At 50.0% G+C, this 24,531-nt stretch overlaps 1 protein-coding gene across 1 annotated transcript in view; it reads right to left on the bottom strand.

Annotated features, from left to right (window-relative positions):
* Window positions 1-5,713: 5,713 nt before the first annotated feature.
* LOC146830515 (lymphotoxin-beta-like) overlaps window positions 5,714-24,531 on the bottom strand; it is a 76,983-nt gene continuing 58,165 nt past the window's right edge. The window contains exon 4 of the mRNA XM_085604717.1: window positions 5,714-7,067. Coding sequence (XP_085460843.1) covers window positions 6,652-7,067 — 416 coding nt within the window. The 3' untranslated portion in view covers window positions 5,714-6,651. The remainder of the gene's footprint in view (window positions 7,068-24,531) is intronic.

Genomic DNA, 24,531 nt, shown 5'->3' with positions numbered 1-24,531 from the left:
GTGGATCACCACGATTGTAGCCAGACGCTGGTCAAGCGGGAGGGAGCCCAGCGAGTGGGCCGCCAGGAACATTGCGCGGAGGTGGGGCGCCAGTGTATCCGGTCGCAACTTATACAACTCGATAGGGATACCATTCGGGCCCATGGCCTTGCCAGAAGCGACCGAGCGTATGGCGAGGGCGATTTCGTCGGAGGTGAGAGCGGCGTCCAGCGACACCCTGTCCTTCCCGGAAAGGGACGGCAGCGCGATATCCCTGAGCAGGGCACGGGAATCCTCTTCAGAGCAGGAAGAGACCGGGGAATACACCTCGCGGAAATAATCCGCGAAACAGGAGACAATTTCTTCTGGCTCAGTTACACACACACCATTCGTTTTCTCAATCAGCGGGACCACACGATTCGCTCTCTCCTTTTTATCCAACCACGCTATCAGTTTACCAGCCTTATCACCCACATCATACAGTCGCCCCTGTTGCTCTCTACTAAGGCCCCTGGCCGCCTCCGTGACGAGGGCCCTATAGGCCGCTTGTTTGAGTTGGAGGACATGTAGTGCAGCATCCGTCACCCCATCTTCTAGATTACCCTCCAACTCGGCTATTTCAGCCTCCACCCGGGTCACCTCCTCCCGCTCGCGCCTCCGGGCGTGGGAAATAAGGGATAGGGCCTCCCCTCTGAGTACTGTCTTGAAGGCCTCCCACAGGGAGATAGCCGAAGGCACTGACCCCACATTCTCATCAAAATATCGCTGGAGGGATTTAATCAAGTCAGCGCGAATGGTGGGGTCGCGCAGGTACCAGGAATTGATTGGGACCACCCTGCCCTCACCCCTCGGAAAGACATCGAAATGTAACAGGAGCGGGGAGTGGTCCGAGATACCCCGTGCCAAATGGCGCACCTCCCCCACCCTCCCGACATAGGCCGCCGGGACAAGGACATAATCAAGCCGTGAGAGACTACCATGGGCCCCCGAGTGGAAAGTGTATTGCAGCTGCGTGGGATGTTTTAAGCGCCAGCAGTCCACCAATCCCAGTGTATCCAAGAGGCCGGATAGCCACGCCTGTGCCCGGGGGAGGTCCCTAGGGGGGTGACGATCCACAGTCCCAGAAACCACCGCATTGAAATCCCCCCCCACCACCAGAAGCCCCCCCGGAAGGCCAAGGAGGAGGCGCCCCAGGTCTGCAAAGGTGGTCGACTGCAGCCCCGGTGGGACGTATACTGACACAAAGACAACCACTTTGCCCTCCATTCTCCCCACCAAGACAGTGTAACGTCCCCTATCATCGTGGAGCACCTCATCAATTTCTAACGGGAGCGAGTTCTTTACCATGATACCCACACCCCTTGAGCCTGACGTGAAGCCCGAGTGGGCCACGAGGCGGTAGCCACGCCGATTCATGGCACAGAAGGAATTGCCAATAAGGTGTGTCTCCTGCAGAAAGACTACATCGGGCGAGAGTCGCTTCAAAAACTGCAGGACCACTCCTCGTTTAATCCTGTCCCCCAGTCCATTAACGTTCCAAGACAACAAAGTTAATTCCCTACCCCCCATCATACACAGAAACCATCATTCGTCCCCCCGAGAGCACCTTAGAACCAACACAAAAATAAGTTTGCCTTGTGATAAAAACGAACAACACCCCATCCCTGCCCACCCACCCCAACAGAACTCCCCCCTCCCTGCACCCCTGCATGAGCCCAAACAGCCCCCCCAACGTGCAGTGTGCCTGTCGCCCCATAGATAGTTAAACTAACTAGACCCCCAGAGGAGGAGGGAGAACCCCCAAGAGACCCCACACTACCTCCATAGGAGGGGAACTTAAACGAACAGACGCATGGTCAAAAGTGGCATCATTTTTGTCCCGAGCGAGGCCTAATATTAGTCCCTCAGTCCTGATCCGGCGAGCCCTCTCCCCCCACCGCTCCCCCCCCCGCCCCCCCGATCCCGATCCCCAGACAGAGTATCCAGCCAGTCCCCGGCCGCTTCGGGACGATCAAAAAAGTGCGTGCGACCATCCACCTCCACTCGCAGCTTAGCTGGGAAAAGCATGGCGTATTTGAGGTTTAGGTCCCGAAGACGGCGTTTGACACCGAGGAAGCTCAGTCTCTGCTTCTGGACCGCTGGGGTGAAATCAGGATAAAAATTAACGTCCATATTGTCAAGTCTAATCGGTCCCTGTAGTCTGGAGGATTGCAGGATAGCGTCTCTGTCCCGAAAATTAAAAATCTGGGCAATGAGAGGTCTCGGAGGGGCTCCGACCTTAGGCCTTCCCCCGGGAACCCTGTGGGCCCTCTCCACAGCAAAGAATTTACTCAGCCCCCGTGGCTGGAGATGGGTAACAATCAGGTCTTCCACGAAGAGGTCCGCCGCCGCCTCCTCATGTCCCTCAGGCACCCCGATGATACGGATGTTGTTCCTCCGGGCCCGACTCTCGGAGTCCTCCAGGCGGCGATCCATCAGCGCACTCGCCCGAGTAAGCCGGCGCACCTCCGTTTGTAGGGCCGCCACATCTGTCGTAAGGCCCGATGCGGTGTGGGCCAAAGAATCGACTCGGTCGTTGGTCTTGGAGAGATCGGCCCTTACCAGGCCAACATCCACGAGGACCGAGTCGATCTTCTGCGCCAGCGTATCGAAACGCTGGCCCACCGAGGCCTTCATCTCGGCGATGGCGCCCATGACATCCCGCAGAGTCAGATCCGTGGGCAGATCGGGGGCATCAGTAGGGCCCTCAGGGGACCTGCGTGGCACCTCGGGAGATCCCTTCTGGAGGGTATAGCGGTCCATGCTGTTGGACTGATGGACTGCGCCACGCCGGGTCGATTTTATCTTTGCCCGGTCACCATCTTGTTTCGTGGCCATGGTCCCAGTCTCCCGGTCGCACCAGCCACGTCGTGAAGGGCAGGCAAGCCGGTCCACGGGCTCCGGGGGGGGGCCACCTCAGATCTGCGGGGTGGATCACAGCCGGCGGGCAGGCAGGGTCCCCCAGCGAGGCCACACCAACACACAAAGCCCCGCGACCCAACCTCGCAGAGACAGCAAGGGGGGTGCGAAAGCGAAAGTGAAAGTGCGGGGTACGCGAGCCACCAAGCCCTGCCTGCCGCTGTTGTTCACTTTGTCACTGGATCGCCCCACAGCGCAAATCCGGGGTTCGACCAGGAGAAGGCCGCAAATCTCGATCGGTGCTCAAGCCGGTGTCCGAGGTCCGATTTGGAAGCGGAAAACGGGTGCCACCCCAGCTCAGGCTCACCAACACAGTCCCCCTCATCTGGGACAGGATAAGTTCAGGATAATCGTAGGAGGTCGCGGAGGTCCTCGGGAGCCTCGCACCTACGCGGCCATCTTGGTTGCGCGCTAGGCTCCTCCGATGGTGCCATTCTTAATGACAATCTTGTGAACATACCCCTTTAATTATCCTAAATCATCTCTAAAAACATTTTTTGCATCATACAGTATGTCGCTAAGGGTGTGGTCATCTACTACCATTACTTGATTGGGTGCTCTCGGATTTACAATTATATGCAAATCATATTGATGGATCCAACCAAGAATTGGGGGTCCATCTATGGCAACATATATCTTCCCTTTGATTGACCTGTCTTTGAAATTAATGTCTGCATCAAAGTACCCTAACAATTCTATATTCTCACCTTGGCACCCAGTTGGAGAGGTATCACTCTTCTTCAAGGCTGTGTCACACCACTCATCTCTGAATAGAGACTTAGGAATGATAGTGTGTCTTGAACCTGTGTCAACCATCAAAGTTACTGTGCGACTATTGACCAGAAACTCTGCTTTGGGTCTTTTTTCCCTTTTTTCATTGCAATTATTGATGTCACAATCATCCACTATCAAAATTTTGTCCTTTTCCCGTCTTACTTCTATGGGTTTATCTTCAATGACAGCCACATTAGCATTACCTTTACTCCTGCACATTCTTGAGAAGTGACCCAACCTCCCACAATTGAGACATTCCTTGTTGTTCGCGAAACAAAATTTCGCATCTGAGCTGTGAGTATTACTACCGCATCTGGAACAAAATCTAGTGTTGGGATATTTTACAAAATGACTTTTCTTTAAGAGGTTTTTCCCTTTAGACTTTACTATGCCAACAGCTTCTTCACTTCCAGTCTCACTCTCATTCTTAGGCTTCTCAGACACAACCGAAACTGAAACTTGTTGTGAACTATATTTTTCCAACTCTTTCATGCGTTTTTCTGATTCTTCCACAACTTTCGCTAAATCTATAGCTAATTTCAAGGAAGGATTCTTGGGTGCCCACAATCTCTCTTGAATTTTCCTATTGTTGCACTGTACAATCAGCTGATCACGTATCAGCTCGTCACTCATTGATCCGAAATTGCATTTGACAGATAATTCCCTAAGGCGTGCTACAAAATCATCAATCGATTCCTCAGAACGTTGTTTATGAGTGTAGAATTTATATCTGTTCATGACAAGATTCTCTTCCTTGCCAAACCTTACTTCAAGTCTTGTAATGGCTTCCTTTTACTCATTTGGAATAGGTTGTCCACTGGCTTGCAACGCTTGGGGAAGATACTGAAATTCACGTTGACCCTCTTTACCTAAAGCGCTTAGTAATAGCGCTTTTTTGCATTTAGCGGAAAACTCTTGCCCATCCAAAGCATCTAAATAGTTGTCAAACATGAGTATCCACTCTTCCCACGAGATTGATGGTGTGCCTGGTTCACTGAGAAATTGAGGAGGTAGTGACACGGTGACTTGTTCATTTGATTGTTGAGCCATGGTGTTGTTTAGCAAACAAGACAAAATATTCTGGAAAGCCTGGCAAGAAAGCTTGTATGTCAACTATTGTTGGACTGAAATTTTATTTTGTTTCTAAATTATAATGACACACCTTTAATAAAAATATGACCTAAAAATTGAAATTTTGTTATAAATAATGGTCCTTTTACTTTACTTTACTTTTTAGTCTGTTAGTCTACAATGGTGAGTGTATCACCGTGTGAGAGTAACACTCATGAGTGCATCACTTGTTTTCTGCTGTTTTGACGTTGGCAGTTCATATGATGTCCTGTGTATACTTCCTTTCATTTCGTGTTGAGAGAATGCTTATTTATTCTAGCATGGTGCGCACATCGCTATTGTAAGAACATGTGCTAGTTAATAACAATGGCCAGAAAACTCAGCTGAGAACAGTATTGCGGCCGAAATGAAAGTACACAGTCACGACGATAAAACTTCCGGATCCAAAATGGCAGCTAGACGTAGTGGGGTGACGTCAAGCACGTTGCGCGGCTACGCGGTGAGCTGGAATGCGGAGGCGCGATGAGACTTGGAAACGCTGAGACCGTGGAACACTGCTGCCTAGCAACGTTCGTCACAGGAGATCTTTGATGCGCTGAGGGTGGATGACGCTGCTGCCTAGAAACGTTGAACACGTAATGGATTGGCACATGCGGGATGACAAACGCACAGTGACTGACTCACGGTTTGCCGGGTGATGTCAGCACTGCTCCGAAGTCTCGTAATTTCTTCCCAAATTTTCGGCGGATGTGTCGATCAGAATAGTAGTCTCAGGAGATCAGCGGTAGTGCGGTACGCCGTGGATTCTTGTGGAGGGGTGTTGCTTGTCTGGTGTCTGCTCTGCTGGAGGCTCACATTCTTGTCCGGTCAGCACAGGAAATCGTCGCCAAATTGATGTAAGCTGTTGAAGTAACAACGCTGGAGCCTCTTCACGGTAAGTAGGATATTTATTATCAGAGCACAGACAAAGCGTACACCACACCAGCTGACCAGACACCAAATGACTAGTCTGGAATGCAGCTTGGATTAGAAACGAGCACATAGAACACAACGAGTATTCCAAAGGAAGAATGGGGAACGGACACAAAGGAAGGGTTAATACATGAGAGGAAGATTGGTAAGTGCATTTAAGATATTAAATATTTACAACAGTTACCATAGTCAATCCTTGACAGTACAAGCGATAGGATGCTAAGCCTATAAAATCTTAGTGGCGAGGAGGAGTTAAAGACCATGGAGCAGTATCAGTTGAAATTTACCACTTTTGTACGGTTTATTGATGCAAACTGGAAGATTGAGGCTTTCGGATGCGGACTATGAAGGATCTGAAAACCCCCTGGGTGTGCGGGTCGATGGAAGTGAGCTGTGAGTACCTATACAGGGTGTATGAAGGCAAATTCTGATGATATTCATAGGTGAGCTAGGAGTGTGCATGTAGCACTGGAGGAGCTTTGCATGGCATTGGAGTAATGCTGAATGCCAGTGCAGAGATGCACCCGGTGTGTGAGGCTGAGAGGGGAGACTCTGCAGAGCTTTAAAGGGTTCTGGAGTGATCTAGAAGACCTCAGGATGGTGGGTGTAGATAACAACACTGCATATCATGATATAGGAGATTCCTCATTTCCTCACGGTTGACTACAGCAGTACCAACCCGCCCTTAATAAAAGTGGTTCATTCTGAACACCAACATCAAGCAGCGATTTTAAGCATTGCACTGACTTGCTATGAAGCAACACTTAGATATTTTAGCCTGGTATCTGATTTTCCACAGTACCCGCTAAAATGTAAATCTCACAGGTGGCCCATAAAATACATTTTTGGTTCATAGTCCTCAATACAATATCTGGTTTTCTGTATCTGTTATCCACATCATGACACCACCACAGCCCCGAAGAAGGTATACCCTTCACGGTAGTCCACCAGATCAGGATGACTGACTCTGACGGACAAGCGATGATTCTTTTCAAGTTGTACCAAGGCCCCCTGGTTGATGGAGGTGTACCAGACAGTGGCGTGGTTTCCATAGTTGCATACAGTCTCCATGGCCTGCAGCAGAAGGATGTCCTTCTTGTAAGAGCTATGGTACGTATAGAGATGGCTGTATAGAGTCAATGAGCTTCCACTGCTGTGGCAGCTGTTGTTTCGGAATCCCACCTGGCAGTAAACAAAGTAGAACCCGGCACGCGGGATCACCAAGGAGAAGCTGTTGTCCTCTGCTTCGTGGTTTGAGAAGACCTGTTTCCACACCAAAGTCTTCTTGTGGTTTAAGTTGCTTGGGTCCATCCCTGGGAGAAAAGGAACAAAAGCAAAATGTTGTTCAATTAATTACATCTTCAGTGTTTCCCTCAAAAACTCCATGGTGATTAAATATGGAGTTACTGTGGGGGAGGGGGTGGCTCTTCAACAGCACATGTGATGTGCAACAGGGTGCACATGATAATGTGAAGTAGGGTGGTGCATTGATTTGCAGAAGGTGGGCACAGGGTGATGTTAGAGGTGTGTCGATTTACCTCATATCAGTCTTGGACATCACTGCCAGTCCTGATTTCAAGCTTACATTAATGTCCCCATTGTAAAAGCATGACCACAAGAACCAGAATGCAATGAAAAATACCTAGACTGGATAAGTAAGTGTGACGGGCCGTCCCCAGACGGACCGCCGGAAGACCCGTTTCCCGCTTACCTCTCTCCTTGTCTCCTCTTACAGCCGGGAGCGGACTCGTCAGGTCTCTTCCCCTTTAACCCAGAGATAAGACGTCAGGAAGAAGCACACCAGCTGATCCGATCACCTGACCCGGAGGCGGACCCTAAAAACACGGAAGAAGACGGAGCAAGGCAGACGACACCGGGAGCGACGGAGAGAAGAGCCACGGACGAAGCCCTCCAGACCTGGTGGATACCGCCACGCGCCTGGGACGAGGAAACTGACCCAGAGGCCAAGAGGGACCGCGACGACGACCGGACGATTCCGCTGAGGACCGAGGGACCAGCTGAAAGAAGGGAGCCGGACCTCATCCGGTACCGCCAGCACGCGAGCCATGTCCCTGGAGGGGCATGGCTTGACAAGGTACGGGGGACCCTAGGGGCTATCTGGAATACACCTGCTCGGGGCGGGAGCCAGGGGGTGAGACGAGGAGCCAAAAGGGAGAGCCCTAGCACCCCGTAGTAAAGGATCCCCGAGCACGCCACCACCCTACCCCAATCCTTTCACACACACGGTGCCGGGCAGGAAAACTGGTGCTCCCTCACTCCCCTTCCTAAAGAACGCTTCTCCGCATAACGACGGCCTTTATATATAGTTTTTTTTGTTTTCTTTCTCTTTTGGGGAATCACCGGCGGATCGCCAAGGCAAAGAGACGCTTCTCTTCCCCTTTTCGTGTGGCAAGACAGAAGACTGAAGCCTGACCTAGACCTGTCCTGGAAAGGACCTCGGACGGAGAGTCGCCCGATTCTTTTGTTTATGGTTTACTTTAAAAGACATTTGTTCCACTTCCTTTTTGTGAGCCGTCAATAAAACAAAGTGCCTAAGACCCTATTGCTCTCCTACTCCTTGCTTCTCCACCGCGTCACACGTGGTGCCAGAAGTGGGATTATCATAACGCCTCCACAATGGAGAACTTGATTCAACAACTGATCCGTGGCCAGGAGAAGCTGGAGTGGGCCGTTGAAAAACAGATGACGTCCGCCCAAGCCGACAGGGCCATGTTCAAGGACAGTATAGCGGGACAAGTAGAGCGCCTTCGGAAGGTGGCTGACGACCGTCAGGAATTGGTTGTGCAATTACAAAACAAAGCAAGCACTGGGCCGCACGTGTCCTTACAGAAGTATCAGCCTGGGGAGGATCCTGATTCCTTTTTGTTGAATTTTGAGAGGGCCGCACGGGCGTCAGGATGGCCCGAAGTCAAGTGGCCCTTCTTTTTGGCCCCGTTACTCACGGGAGAGGCCCAAGCCGCCTACCAAGTGGCCAACCCCCATGGTAACGCTCCGTATCTGGAGATAAAACGTGTCGTGTTGGACCACTTGGGCCTAGACCCTGAGGCGTATCGGGTCCGGTTTAAAAAGGAACGCTGGTCCGCGGCCAATAATCCCAAGACGCTCTACTTCAAACTAAAGGCCGCTGCTGACAAGTGGCTTAGACCGGACTTACACAATAAAGAAGAGATCATGGAACAGATCTATTTGGAACAGTTCTTTGAAGCCCTTCCCTATCCTATACAAAGGTGGCTAAAACAACATTCGGGGTTGTCTCCAGAAGAAGCACTCAATATGGCCACATCCTACTACCGGGCGCAGCCCCGCTCCTACCCCTGGGAAGTAGAGAAATCCTCTCGTGCCCCTGCCCCTCACCCGAGAAAAAAACACCGCGTCTCGGACCAGAACCCTCACCCAGACCTCGACAGTACCGTCCCGAGCCTGTCTCATCAAGGGGTCCCCAGTGTTTTGAGTGTGGGGAGTGGGGCCACATCGCGCGGCTTTGCCCACGGAGGAAGGTAACAGACGAGCCAATGGATGTGAGCTATCTTCCCCGTCCCATCCTGTATACAGATGAACTGGGCCCGGCCTTTTATGTAAGTGTGACTGTGAACAACGTCCCTATAAAAGCCCTGTTAGACTCTGGCTGCCGCCAGTCAGTCATTCGTACTTCCATCTTACCTCCGTTAGAACACTCTCATATGGAAACTGTGCCCATCAGGTGTGTACACGGAGATGTCAAGGTCTATCCCCTGTCCACAGTTCCCATCAGGCTACCCAGTGGGAGGGTGCTGAACGCTAAAATGGGTATAGTGCCTTCCCGCCCTGAGGAGATGATAGTTGGGCAGGACAACCCAGACTTTCTTTCTCTCTTACGGTGCCATGTACAAGCCCCTAGCCTTCCGAGTCCGGTCCCCTCATCGTTGCTAACTCAGAGGCCGTGGCTTTAGGATGGTAGTTTTCGGTTCTGTCAGCTGAATGATCCCACCCTGCAGAATGCCTGGACTCAGGCCAAAGAAACAAAGACCAACCCCCCTGTCACGTAGCCCAGGTTCATCATAGAAAAAGACCTCTTGTACAGACAGGGAGAAAAGGGAGGAAATCCTCAGCTACTGGTTCCCCAAAGCTTCCGAGAGCAAGTACTGTTTTACGCCCACACTCATTTACTAGCCGGACATAGGGGAGCACAGAAAACCACACAGATGATTTTACAACATTTCTACTGGCCAGGCATTTTTTCTAAGGTTACTAACTTTTGTCGGGAGTGTGAGGTATGTCAAAGAAAAAACCCTTACAGGCCCCCGGGTGTCCCCTTACAACCCCAACCAATCATAGGCCGGCCCTTTGAGAGGGTAGCGATGGATCTCATAGGACCCTTGCCACGCACCAAGAGCGGTTGTTTGTACGCCCTAGTAGTAGTCGACTACGCTACAAGGTACCCTGAGGCTTTTCCCCTACGGACCCCTACTACCCAGAATATCAGCACGAAGCTGATAGAGTTATTTTCTCGGGTAGGGATCCCCAGGGAGATATTAACGGACCAAGGAACGCCTTTTGTGTCTCGGTTGATGAGACAAATCTGCAAGACCTTAGACATCACCCACTTGAAGACCTCAGTCTATCACCCCCAGACAGACGGGTTGTGTGAGCGCTACAATGCCACGTTGAAATTGACCTTAAAAAAACTCTTGGCTGTGGAGGGCAGAGAATGGGATCTCCTACTTCCCCTGGCCCTGTATGCCATCAGGAGCCAACCCCAAGACAGCTTAGGGTGTTCCCCGTTCCAACTCTTATATGGGAGAGAACCCCGCAGTCTCCTGGAGATAACCAAGGAAAGTTGGGAACACGAAACGGAAGAGGAGACCCGGACCTTCCTTGACTGTACCCGGAGGCTGCGCTCTAAGCTAGGAAAACTCAGGGACTTTGCTGACTCCAACCTTGAAAGAGCTCAGCGAAAACAACAAACCATCTATGATAAAGGGAAAAAGTGGAGGGTCCTAGAAAAAGGGGACTGGGTCCTGGTCCTATTGCCTTCTTCACTAGCTAAGGTACGGTCTGATTGGCAAGGCCCTTTTAAAATTCTGGAGAAAGTCGGGCTTACCACCTACCGCATACAAATCACACCCCGTCGTACCCAACTGTACCACATTAATCTCCTGAAGAAATGGCTGGGTCCTCTCCCCAAGGAGATTCACTCTATCGAACCCCTTACGGGCGACGCCTCCACCCTATGTCACCTAGTGGTGAATCCTGACCTCTTGGCAGAACAGAGGGTCTCCCTACACAGGGTCCTACACAAATATTCGCACCTCTTTTCTGACCGTCCTGGGAAAACCACCCTGGCTGAGCACCGTATAGACACTGTCCCCGGGAAACGAGTACGACTCAAACCATATCGCATACCTGCAGCCAGACGGGAAGCTATACAAAAAGAGGTAGAGAACATGCTAGAGTTAAAAGTCATCAAGCCCTCACAAAGTGACTGGTCATCCCCGATTGTGTTGGTCCCTAAACCAGACGGTTCGGTCAGATTTTGCATGGACTTCCGTGCGATCAATGCGATCTCTAAGTGCGACGCCTACCCCCTCCCACGCATAGACGAACTGATAGAGAGGCTCGGAACCGCACAGTACATCACCACCATCGACCTAACCAAAGGATATTGGCAGGTTCCCCTCAGGCCTGAGGATCGGGAGAAAACGGCCTTTTCTACACCCATGGGCCTCTACGAATTCACTGTCTTACCCTTCGGTCTGCATGGGGCACCTGCCACCTTCCAGCGGCTTATGAATAGGGTCCTAGCAGGACATCAACAATACTCCTCAGCATACCTAGACGACATCGTCGTTTTCAGTCCCTCCTGGGAGGAACACCTCCTACACCTGGAAAGAGTCCTACAGGCCCTAGACCAGGCAGGGTTGCATGTCAACGCTAAGAAGTCGACTGTAGGGTTCCAGAAGGTCAGGTACTTGGGATATCGGTTGGGGGAAGGCCTTATAGAACCACAGGAGGAGAAGGTCAGGGCCATAACAGCGACACCCTTTCCCCAGACACGAAAAGAGGTGAGGGCGTTTCTAGGCCTCCTTGGTTATTATAGGAGGTTTATACCCCAGTATTCAGAGATTGCATCCCCCCTCACAAACCTCCTCCAGAAAGGGACACCCCCCGCCGCACTCAACCACCCCTCCCCAGCTGTCCTGAACGCCTTTCACCTCCTGAAACAAGCCATAACCTCCAGTCCGGTGCTCCATTCACCAGACTTCACCAAACCCTTCATTCTCCACACTGATGCTTCGGAGCATGGGTTGGGGGCTGTCTTGTCCCAACTGTCCGCCAACAACGTAGAGCATCCTATCATATTTCTCAGTCACAAGTTATTCCCGAGGGAATAGCGATACCCTATCATCGAGAAAGAATGCTTGGCCCTGAAGTGGGCTATTGATAAACTGCGCTATTACTTGGAAGGCTCCCACTTCATACTATATACGGACCATGCCCCCTTACTGTGGATGAGCCGCAACAAGGGTCATAACCCTCGCATCCTTCGCTGGTTCCTTTCCCTGCAACCCTTCTCCTTCGAGGTCAGGCATCGGAAGGGGGTGGACAACGGGAACACAGACTTTCTTTCCCGCGTCCCTCTGTTCCCCGATCGGGAACATGCTGGGGAAGGGATGTGTGACGGGCCGTCCCCAGACGGACCGCCGGAAGACCCGTTTCCCGCTTACCTCTCTCCTTGTCTCCTCTTACAGCCGGGAGCGGACTCGTCAGGTCTCTTCCCCTTTAACCCAGAGATAAGACGTCAGGAAAAAGCACACCAGCTGATCCGATCACCTGACCCGGAGGCGGACCCTAAAAACACGGAAGAAGACGGAGCAAGGCAGACGACGCCGGGAGCGACGGAGAGAAGAGCCACGGACGAAGCCCTCCAGACCTGGTGGATACCGCCGCGCGCCTGGGACGAGGAAATTGACCCAGAGGCCAAGAGGGACCGCGACGACGACCGGACGATTCCGCTGAGGACCGAGGGACCAGCTGAAAGAAGGGAGCCGGACCTCATCCGGTACCGCCAGCACGCGAGCCATGTCCCTGGAGGGGCATGGCTTGACAAGGTACGGGGGACCCTAGGGGCTATCTGGAATACACCTGCTCGGGGCGGGAGCCAGGGGGTGAGACGAGGAGCCAAAAGGGAGAGCCCTAGCACCCCGTAGTAAAGGATCCCCGAGCACGCCACCACCCTACCCCAATCCTTTCACACACACGGAGCCGGGCAGGAAAACTGGTGCTCCCTCACTCCCCTTCCTAAAGAACGCTTCTCCGCATAACGACGGCCTTTATATATAGTTTTTTTTGTTTTCTTTCTCTTTTGGGGAATCACCGGCGGATCGCCAAGGCAAAGAGACGCTTCTCTTCCCCTTTTCGTGTGGCAAGACAGAAGACTGAAGCCTGACCTAGACCTGTCCTGGAAAGGACCTCGGACGGAGAGTCGCCCGATTCTTTTGTTTATGGTTTACTTTAAAAGACATTTGTTCCACTTCCTTTTTGTGAGCCGTCAATAAAACAAAGTGCCTAAGACCCTATTGCTCTCCTACTCCTTGCTTCTCCACCGCGTCACAGTAAGGTCACCAGATGATCCCTTGTCATCAAGGATGAAACACTCAAGTCCTGGACCATCATCTTACAAATCATTGTTTTTAGGTGAATTAGTTTATTTGGAATCTAAGTATACGAGGACCACGTCTACCACAATGCACTAGGGTGTTAAACTAAAGCATTGCAGTGGAGCACTGTGTGCTCAGTCATCTGATCATCTTATGGATAAATTACTCACATTCTGAAATTTTGGAAGACAAAGAAGGGCACTCGGTAACGTGGTTGAGTGTTTTGTGATGGTAAAGACCCTATCCCGGTACATAGGCCAAAGTCGCAGTCCAGGGCCTATAATGAGGGAGAGGGCTGTTAACTACTTATATATCGCGTGTCCTGGGAAATACAGCATAACATTACACCTATTGAGGGTTAAATGTTCTAAATTAAATGTAGAGAAATAGAATAATAAGCATTGGCGTGTTGGAGCAAAAGGCAACAACAGCCAACCCTAAGCCACTCTGCTGGCTTCAGCACACTCCCACATTTCACAGTTTCAATTAAGGGTTGATCCCATATTTAAAACAGCAAATGCACTCACATAAAATACAGACAAGCACAATTCGTATACATGCACACGTCATTATCATTTGAAAGATGCCCCATGTCATGCATGCCACCCTCATCCAGGCCGTGGTGTTTGGCTAGCAGCATTTGTCATGCTTTGAATTTTAAACCCAAATCTAAAATGCTAAAAGCAAAACTACAAATCCCAAACTTAAGTCGCCTAACAGCAAAAAGTGGTTACAGGCGTCAGACACGACATGGCCTACTTTGCAGCTATGCTCATGCGTGGATGGAGGAGAAACAATACATTTACTCTGTATGTTGACAATCTGACTTGTTTTTGCATTGCTGCTTTAATGTGCTCTAAGTTTTTATCCATGTGCTGCATTTTGAACAAAAGCGTGTCTTTACTTTGTTGCTCCTCTCAAGACATTTTCATAGCCAGTGTTATATTTCAGTGCCCACAATACAATTTGATAAAAGGAAGTAGATGTGAGATTCGATACACTTTGGTACTATCAAGCAATGAATCATCCAACTAGTGATTTCTGTGAAGGCTGGAGTTCTTTCAAGAGTGCACAAGTGAAAACATTTGGGGCCTAAATTACAAGAAAAAGTCATAAATCCTTGTACACACAAGTTGAGTTTATGCAATTTGAATATGTACAAACCCTTCCAGGAATCCACTGGTGAGCTGCAACAGTTGTATTTTTCCAGGCGCACTGTTAGGAAAGTCATGTGACTTACTTTTATGTTGGTATTTCCCTAGGGCAGTAAACACACAGAGGTCAAATCTATATTGGGGGAAATCAAAGCAACTGGCTTCTCACCACTTTTTTCAGAATAGGAAAAACGTTATTCTGGCTGGAGAAACGTTTCCTCCCAGCCCACAATGCTTGGAGTATTCTGTTCCCCTTCACACTCCAGAAACGTATTTGCTCCCAGTCATGAGTGGTGCAAATCTGTGAACATTTCCAGGGTGGGAAGGGTGGGCGTTCACATTTCTTGAAGGTCAACCATTCCTTAGACTCCATCCCTTACATGTCATCATTGCGCAATCTGCATTTATATTTTGACATTATATCTACTGTGCGCCTTAATAAGATTAACGTGTGTGAACATATAAACGCATTATTTAAATGTATTTACTGTAGAATCTAGAGTTTTATGAACGTGTGCACTAATGTTCCGTTTAACATGAAGATGTGTTCTGTATTCAAGCTGCATTTATACTTTAGGTCACAGTTACATATATTCTGAATTACACATTTGAAAGTGTAATCATGTATGCTTTTACTCACATTTTGCATTTGACCTTGAGTTACCCGTGCACAAGTATAACCATGTATTTGAAATGCACATTATTACACATTATTTACAAGCCCCTTGAGCCGCCTGTACGTCCCTTTTCCCCGTATTAAAAGAGATGCACCGGCCGTGCAAGGGGCTTGTAAATAAGCCTCCTGGTGTTTATTTAAAATTAGCCTGAATAAAGGACTTGTGGTTTTGTAATTTGCTTTGCTTGGGTGTTCTTTCTTTTGCATGCACATTCTCAAGGTTTCATTACCTAGAGAAAGGAGTGTTTTGTTTATATTAGTTTCTAGATAGTAAGGTCTGACAGGAGGAATCCCAGCAAGAAATGTGAAGACCTAATGAGCAGATGTGGCCTCCTATTCATTGCGTGTCAGGAACGAGTAATGCTCAAGGTTGCAGTAACTGGTAATGCTACAAATGCACAACACAAGAAGAGAAAGAATTGGTTCCTGGTGGGGTGGAAAGAGATACAATAGTGTTCACACTGTTAGAAGAGAGTCGATTCCCATAGACTTTGAGGGGTACAGACCTCTCTGCTTCCTTTATTCCCACAAGTGTGAAGCTTCAGGCTAAACACTTATTCCTGTTGCGTAACTAGGCTGACACCTTCTCGCACTTCTGAAATTTCCCTCAGACCCTATTCTATTAACCATTCTTATTCCAACTTAGATCTTGATTAGATTACTTTAGAACGTATTCATGTTTAGGAGAGAGAATCGGAGTTTCTTTAAGGAACACCTATTTCTAATTCTCAGTTTCTGTATTGCTGTGGCTGTGATAAATTTGTCCTATTGAGACTGAACTGATGGAGATATTTCAGCTTGTCAGCTGTAATCTTGTATCTTTTTAATATTCTCCTGAAATGCATACACATTGGATTGACTATTAATTGGAAATTGAACTAAACATCCATTACTGATTCTTGGTCCTTATTGTAGGGCCAAATGGGCTTCACAAAGAAAGATTTTTTTTCTGGCCCATGCCTTGAAGCGTCTCTGCCTTAACCTTTCAAAGATTGCTTAAATAAACTTCATAGAGCTGAGTAATAATGAAACCTGGAGACAAGCATGATGAGCCCACAGATGATATTAAGACAACACAGTAACTTCCATCCCCTTCCGGTTCCCCATAGGAGGATGTTGCGTGGTTTCATGCTTGGAAAGACCGCCTAGCTCTTTTCTGAATCTAGCCCCAGCTGAGCTCTGTGCACGTGGAGAATAGCTTGGAGCTCTCCAGTTCACTAGTGACACCACAAGATGCAAGTGCATTAGGCTGTACGTGACTAGTGCTGCCCTGACCCGCCATCAGGTGCCTCATCTGTGGGCAGGAGGAGCACATGGTGCCTTGTGGCAGCCCTCATACCGCTGCCTTCACTCCCAGCCCTGCCAAGTGCACCGCATTGCGGGTTAGCCTAACCTATTTCAATGCTTGGCCACGCATTACCGCACTAAAAACAAAGGTCAGGCAAATTAGAGCTCCTCGTGGATTGCTGGAGGCATTCGTTTTTTATCAGAATTATCAAACGGGTGCCTGGAGCAGCCGCCTTGCCTTGTGGCTAGGGAGACATGCTGCAGGATTTCAGAAAGCACAGAAAGGGACAAAGCCATCCATTCCCAGTCTCGTCGGCAGTGAGGGCAGGACGGTGCCCTTCTCCAGGGGCAGGAGGTGCCATAGTGTGTTTGAGATGGTGGAAAGGGGGAGGAAGGCTCACTGCTTTCCTTTGCCTGTGTGGACACAACTACCCGTATTCCATATGGCTTAGAGAGGACAGGGAGTCAGGCCTATCTTTTGCCATTTGTTTTCCATGTTAATCATAACTTCAAGGGGGATGTTTGGGGTCTACACCCCCTAATAGGTGTATTTTCTGATGAATAGTTTGGTACAGATGCTTTCAGTCGGGTATGGTGAGGTGTCTGTCGGATTACACATGTGAGTTTTACACACACTCACCCACGCGCACACACACACACTCGCATCTCTGATTTGAAAAATGTTGATTATTTCACAACATATTGTGTTTCTCTCAATTAGTACTCATACCATTCCCATTCCTCTCCCTTTCCACTGCCCTTTAAGCCCCTCTCATACAGCCTCCTTGTTGTATAATGTATACGCCAGCGTGACTGCCGGGAAATCTGAAGTCCCCCCACCCTCAATCTTACAGACCAAGCTATGCCCCTGTGATTATGTAATAAACAGGTACAGTTTACCAGAGTGGTGATGGACCAGATGTTGCTTTCATGAAAATGGCAGAGGGATTCCCAGTTTTTTTTGGTGGTGGCTGTCCAAGATTACTAAGCACTGTCATTGATTAATTAATTAATATGGCTTAACTAACTTGTAGTTTTAACTGTAACTGATCATTAAACCATAGTCATGCTTCCAAAACATAAGAATGTCAGTGTTCTTATGTAAGCACATTAGGAGCACTGGGCAGTTTTAAAGTTATGTTATGTTAATTTTATTTGTATAGCACATTATTGCCCTGAGGCGTCTAAGTGCTGTTTTGTTTCAGCTGCGAGTGTCAAAAAAGGTGCCAGAAGAGTTACCTGGATTTGAATAACCAGGTCTTTACGGCCTTCCTGAATGAGAGGAGGCTGGACTCATTGTTGAGAGGAAGAACAGTCCATACTTTGGAGGCTTCCATCACGATGCTCTTTCCACGAACCAACCCAGCCAAATGCATTTTCCCCATACTTAATGATCTTAAATCATTGGGGCAACCTAAAGCACCTTCCCTCTCCTCAAATCAGCAATGCAAGGCCATGGCCACCTTCCTCGTTAAGAAGGTTGAGAACATCTACAGAACTTTTTCCCATTTTGAGATTAGGATAGGCCCTGCATTTGGGCCTCCAGCTGTCCATACTCTCTTGGCTTTTCCAGCACTCTCAAAAGAGGAAATGCTCATGATATGCAGGAAAATTAAATCAGGCTCCCCTGCAGACCCCTTTAACCCTGACCAACTGCTTGCCTTTGTTTCTTTCCCCATTCTGCAAGTTGATCAATATGTCCATGTCCACGGCTGTAGTCCCCAGGGCCTGGAAACTGGCCACCCTCCACTAAAAAAAGCCACATTAGATGCCTCTAAACCAGAGAACTACCTCCCCATCTCTCCCCTACCATTTGTATCCAAAATTGCTGAAGCCTATATTAATTCCATTCTTACACGGTTCATTGAAAACATGAACCTGCTTGACCCTTCACAGAATGGGTTCCGCCCTCGTCACAGCATGGAGACTGCTCTCATGGCTGTGACTGAACATCTAAGGGGTGCACTGGATGCAGGGCAAACATCAGCTCTGATGCTGCTAGATCTGAGCGCTGAATTCGATACAGTGTCCCACCAGATCCTGCAGCAGCGCCTTAAGGAGGCTGGCATTGGGGGTCCGGCCATGGGCTGGTTTGTTTCCTTTCTATCCAAGAGAACCTTTCAGGTATCAGTGCCTCCTTTCAGCTCTAATGTACATGCCATCCATCAAGGGGTTCCACAAGGATCGGCTCTTAGCCCTACCCTATATAATATCTACATCCAACCCTTAGCTGCAGTGGATAGGAGCAGAGGACTAACCGTGGTCTCTTACGCAGATGACACACAGTTAGTCGTGGCACTATCAGACGACTCCACGCAGGACGTGCTCAGATTCAGGGAGGACCTAACAGCCATAGCAGACTGGATGACCACCAACTACCTCCAACTTAACGTGAGCAAATCAGAGATCTGGCTGGTAGGGAGAAACGCTGCACAGTGGAGTGAGCAGTGGTGCCATCTACCCTGGGCCGCCTACCTGTCCCTAAGCAGGCAGTAAAAAATCTGAGAGTTTTGCTTGTCTCCGCCCTTACCTTTCAGGCCCAAACCAAAGTGGTAGCCGGGACCTACTTTGGACTTTTACGTGGGCTTAAGCCATTGTTAGGTTTCTTCTACCATCCGTCAGGTCATCAGCCAGGCCAGTAATCTATCAAGGCTGGACTATGCCAGCTCACTCTATCTCGGGGCGAGTAAAGCTGAGATTCTCTGCTTACAAAGGGTACAAAATGCAACTGCCCGGATGCTACTCGGTCTGCCGAGAACATGTCCTACAACCAGCACCATCCGTAGACTGCACTGGCTGCCAGTGGCGAAATGCATTGAGTTTAAAACCCTCTGTATCGCCCACAGAATTTTGTACCTTCAAGCTCCGGATATCTTGGCGATCTCTCACCCTATGTACCCACTCGCCACATACGCTAAATGGGCCAACACTTGGCTGTCATCCAGCGGGCAAGAAAGATTCGAGCAGGAGGACTCTCCTTCCGCGTCCTGGCTGCTAAGCTTTGGAACTTGCTCCCTGTTCGCACCAGGAGCATTGACAATTATTCTCAATTTCGCAAAGCCATTAAAACACATCTGTTCCCCGCTTGAGGAGCTTCCGGTGCTTACTCCACAGTGTCTTTAGCATTCTGCAGTGTCAGCGCCGGGATGCCCCTTTGCTGGGACAGCTGTGTGCTATATAAATCCATTAACATAACACTACATAACATAAGGCACTGTTTAAATCACAACATGGGTAATTTCTGGAATCTATCTTACTACATAGGTATAACTGTGTTTCTCTTTTAGGTTCTTGGTTCACTATTATGCATCACTAAAAGTGCCACACAAAGGCATTCATATGTCACACATAGGAAGACTGAATATATGGATATGTCACACATAAGCACTCTCAAACCTTGGCAGCTATGCACTCCACCTCCTCTTTAGCCTTTGAAATGTCTTGAGACCTGCAGCGAGCCTTCTTCCGGAGACCACAGAGTTTCTTCACACAATGCCTGCCCAGTTTCACTGCCCTGGGTTCCCACTCATTTTATTTATTTATTTAAGGTGACATGTTAAACATTTACCGATTGTACTTTATTACCCCTACTGAAAAATGTTTCTTAAATACTTTCCAGTCTCGTTTTTGGTTTCTCAGGACTCTTATTTCATCCTTACATATACCTTCCAGGCAGGGGCGGGACCCCCCTGCTGAAAGCCAGCAGAGGCGGAAGCCCCCCCTGCTGAAAGCCAGCAGAGGCGGGAGCCCCACCTTTTGAAAGCCAGCAGGGGCGGGAGCCCCCCCTGCTGAAAGCCAGCAGAGGCGGGAGCCCCCCTGCTGAAAGCCAGCAGGGGCGGGAGCCCCCCTGCTGAAAGCCAGCAGGGGCGGGAGCCCCCCTGCTGAAAGCCAGCAGAGGCGGGAGCCCCCGTGCTGAAAGCCAGCAGGGGCAGGAGCCCCCCGCTGAAAGCCAGCAGAGGCGGGACCCCCCCGCTGAAAGCCAGCAGAGGCGGGAGCCCCCCCGGCTGAAAGCCAGCAGAGGCGGGATTCCACCCTGCTGAAACCCAGCAGGGGCGGGAGCCCCCCCTGCTGAAAGCCAGCAGGGGCGGGAGCCCCCCCTGCTGAAAGCCAGCAGAGGCGGGAGCCCCCCCTGCTGAAAGCCAGCAGAGGCGGGAGCCCCCCCTGCTGAAAGCCAGCAGGGGCGGGAGCCCCCCCTGCTGAAAGCCAGCAGAGGTGGGAGCCCCCCCCTGCTGAAAGCCAGCAGAGGCGGGAGCCCCCCCTGCTGAAAGCCAGCAGGGGTGGGAGCCCCCCCTGCTGACTGAAAGCCAGCAGGGGCGGGAGCCCCCCTGCTGACAGCCAGCAGGGGCGGGAGCCCCCCTGCTGAAAGCCAGCAGAGGCAGGAGCCCCTCCGCTGAAAGCCAGCAGAGGCAGGAGCCCCCCCGCTGAAAGCCGGCAGGGGCGGGAGCCCCCCTGCTGAAAGCCAGCAGAGGCAGGAGCCGCCCCCCGCTGAAAGCCAGCAGAGGCGGGAGCCCCCCCTGCTGAAAGCCAGCAGGGGCGGGAGCCCCCCCTGCTGAAAGCCGGCAGAGGCAGGAGCCCCCCCGCTGAAAGCCAGCAGAGGCGGGAGCCCCCCTGCTGAAAGCCAGCAAAGGCGGGAGCCCCCCCCCTGCTGAAAGCCAGCAGGGGCGGGAGCCCCCCCTGCTGAATGCCGGCAGAGGCAGGAGCCCCCCCGCTGAAAGCCAGCAGAGGCAGGAGCGCCTCCGCTGAAAGCCAGCAGAGGCGGGAGCCCCCCCTGCTGAAAGCCAGCAGGGGCAGGAGCCCCCCCTGCTGAAAGCCGGCAGGGGCGGGAGCCCCCCCTGCTGAAAGCCAGCAGAGGTGGGAGCCCCCCCTGCTGAAAGCCAGCAGAGGCAGGAGCCCCCCGCTGAAAGCCAGCAGAGGCAGGAGCCCCCCCTGCTGAAAGCCAGCAGGGGCGGGAGCCCCCCCCTGCTGAAAGCCGGCAGGGGCGGGAGCCCCCCCTGCTGAAAGCCAGCAGAGACAAAGGACAAACAAAAAATAATAATAAAACATTTTTATTATCATTTTATTTTTCGTCCTGCAGGCTTAAACTGAGCCGGGGGAGGGGTGCGGCCGCATCCACTGACGTTGTAGTTGCAGCACGAGGGAAGTGGGGGGAGTGGTGGACAATGCCAAGTGCGCGTGAGGGATTGGCCGGCCCTCTGTAGTCATGTAGTACTCCCAGCATCTGAGCAGCACTGTCATTGGGACCTGGGAGCCTGTGCAGTAGCTCCTGGACGTCCGGATGGAGAGGAGCGGGAGGAAGCCGGCAGCCGTCGGAGCAGGGGAGTGCATTTTTCTTTCTTCATAATTCTTTTTTTTTGTTTTGTGTTCCCCCTTCTCCCAGGCTCACCACTTGACAATACAAATGGCCGCTCCTGCTTCCAGGAAGGATGTAAAGAGAGCAAACACTGCAAACATTGCGTTACACAGTAACCCTAGGATTGTAGTAGGTGCTGGGTGACATTGACAGACCCTTTTGGGGGGTGGTGGGAGTAGTCACAGGGCAGACAGGAGCTACTGGGCCACAACCGGGGGGTTGAGGTCGTTTCCCTCTGATGTCCCGGGGTCTGTCCTTCTAGGGCTCTACAAACCGGGCCAAGTACACCCGCTTCTGCACTGGTCTCTCAGGTTTGCAGGGCGAGCAGACACAGGCGTCACAGGGATCTAGTGTGTGGGACAGGAGCCCAGAACTCAACAGCCACCATAAACCACTCTCCAGCTGACTGCTCATCTTCATATAAACACAGTCATTTAATAGCAAAACTAAATACTAAGCAATTCAATCCAGTACACAGAGCAGTGATCCTGGTAACGAAACTCCCCCAGGACACTCCACCCACACATTTCCCTACATTCTGTCTTTCAACTGGGTGAGCATTGATAAGATTGTCCACTCAGCAATTATGGGAAAAGAAGCGTGAATGCATCTCTAGTGCAGATTCTGAAGCCCCTAGAGTCAAAAGTACAATCAGAACCATCAGCATCTATTAACTGATCATTTTACCCTTCTACCCACCCACTGATTTTCACCTCTACGTTCTATCATGCATTTATCCTTTCATCCAATATTCAGTCTTCCACCGCTCCATCCATTGGCCATTCCATCCAGCCATCTGTTCGCACATCAATCATTTATGCATGTTCCCTTCCATTCAGCCATCTACTCAAACATCCATTGTTTGACTGAACCATCCATCAATTAAGCCTTTCATCCATCAACTGATCTGTCCACCCATCCAGCCATTATCTCAGACTTCCATTTACTCTGCCATCGTTTAACCCAGTGATGCTCAAAGTAGCATGCAGCCCCCCTGACCTTTACATGGGGTCCCCTGGAAAACAGCAGCACTTGGCAGCTGTTAACTCGGCACGGCACTAACATTCAAAAGATGTTGAATAAAAAGGCAAACGTGTATTTGAAGGTTATTCAAAGTTAAAAAATTAAATAATTAGGGGGTCCTGTACAGTTTAACTTTAGAAACACCTTCATTTTGAAAGACATCTTGCAGCATAAGTGCTAAAGTATGATAAAGTCTCTGTAAAATTCTAGAAGTTTATTTCATTAACATGCAGAAATGTTTCACCTCCGTACATCAGATAAGATCATTGCAGAGTATTTTTTAAAAGGGATAGTTTTCAAACATGAATTTGGTAACATTTCTTCTTCTACTCACCCCACCCTGACAACAATGCCAATAGTGAACTAAGAGGTAAACCAGTTGTGATGTGAACTCTTTGGGTGGCCTTTGTTCCTATTATACAGGAACAAATATCATAGTTTAATAAATCTAACACTTGAGAAAGTTTTGCACAGCACATATCCTAAAGTCATTTATTTCAAGGTTCTCTTGCATGTGAATATGAAGAAAGAGTAGGGAAAGTGAAATAAAACAATTTCCTGGAATCACACAATTTAGTTAAGTGGAGAAGTTGGGATTAATCCCAGGTTTCTGGTTTCACGTTGTTCAGTTCTGCCATCAGATGTGTATGCTTCACTTTTCCTACACTCACCTTAACACCATCTACCCCCATTCCCCAACCACCACCCTGCTGGCATCAGTGTGACCCTCGGACACATCACTGAAGCATACATTTTGGCCTCTCGAAAATATTTGTGAGTATCCATCGTTTAACCCTTCTATTGATCTATCCATTCATCCATCCTTTCCCTTCACCCCATCTTTCTTTCTTCCTTTTAGAGTTGATTATGAACTTTTGTCTGCTGAGTTGCAGATGAAGGAGGCTCATAAAGTTCTCCACACTGCTGCTGCTGGAGCTGTTAACCTTTCTGGAGCTTTTCCTCCTGGGGTCCCTCAAAGCTCTCAGCCAGTCCAGATTCAATGAGGGTTCGTCGGATTGCCTTGTGACAAGCTCCCGGTCAAACCTATGGAAGTCAGACCTCCAGTAGCTTTTCAGCAGGACGAACCAAGGATCCAGGCCGTCTTGAGGTTGAAGGTGGGTGACTTGGCTCTTGCGATTGGTCTGGTCACCTTTTATATGTTCGGACTTGGAAATTTTTACAGAGCTTTTTCTCACGGTGTCCCTCAATGCTCTTCACCAGTCTGGATTTGAAGCAAATTAGGTCCACAGGGTTGTAGTTCCACATTGCACAGCAGGCGCAGTCAGTCAGAGTGCAGGGCCTGTTTGGTGCAAATCAAACTTCTATGCATGGCCCCTTCTTCTTCTTGTTTCAAGCAGAAGATCTGAGAGGCTCTGCCCCTCTCAGATACCTATTCAGTGTACTCTGGGGTCATACAGGAGGGCACTCCTTTCCAGTAAAATGCAGGACGACAGCCCAGAGCATTACCATGTCCTCCAAAGTGTGGCACAATGGTCTCCCATAAAGCACTATTTCTCCAACATTCAATATGGCTGAAGTCTCAGCAGAGAGGCAAGAGCTGGCTAAAGCAATCTCCAGGATGTCTCATCTCCATATTCTCCCTCCCCCTGGCATCTGCACCTTCCATTG

Source organism: Triturus cristatus, chromosome 5_1 (genome assembly GCF_964204655.1).
Source record: "Triturus cristatus chromosome 5_1, aTriCri1.1, whole genome shotgun sequence".
NCBI classification, from domain to species: domain Eukaryota; kingdom Metazoa; phylum Chordata; class Amphibia; order Caudata; family Salamandridae; genus Triturus; species Triturus cristatus.
Note: the sequence above shows the minus strand (reverse complement) of the source record. Positions and strands in the feature narration are given on the sequence as shown.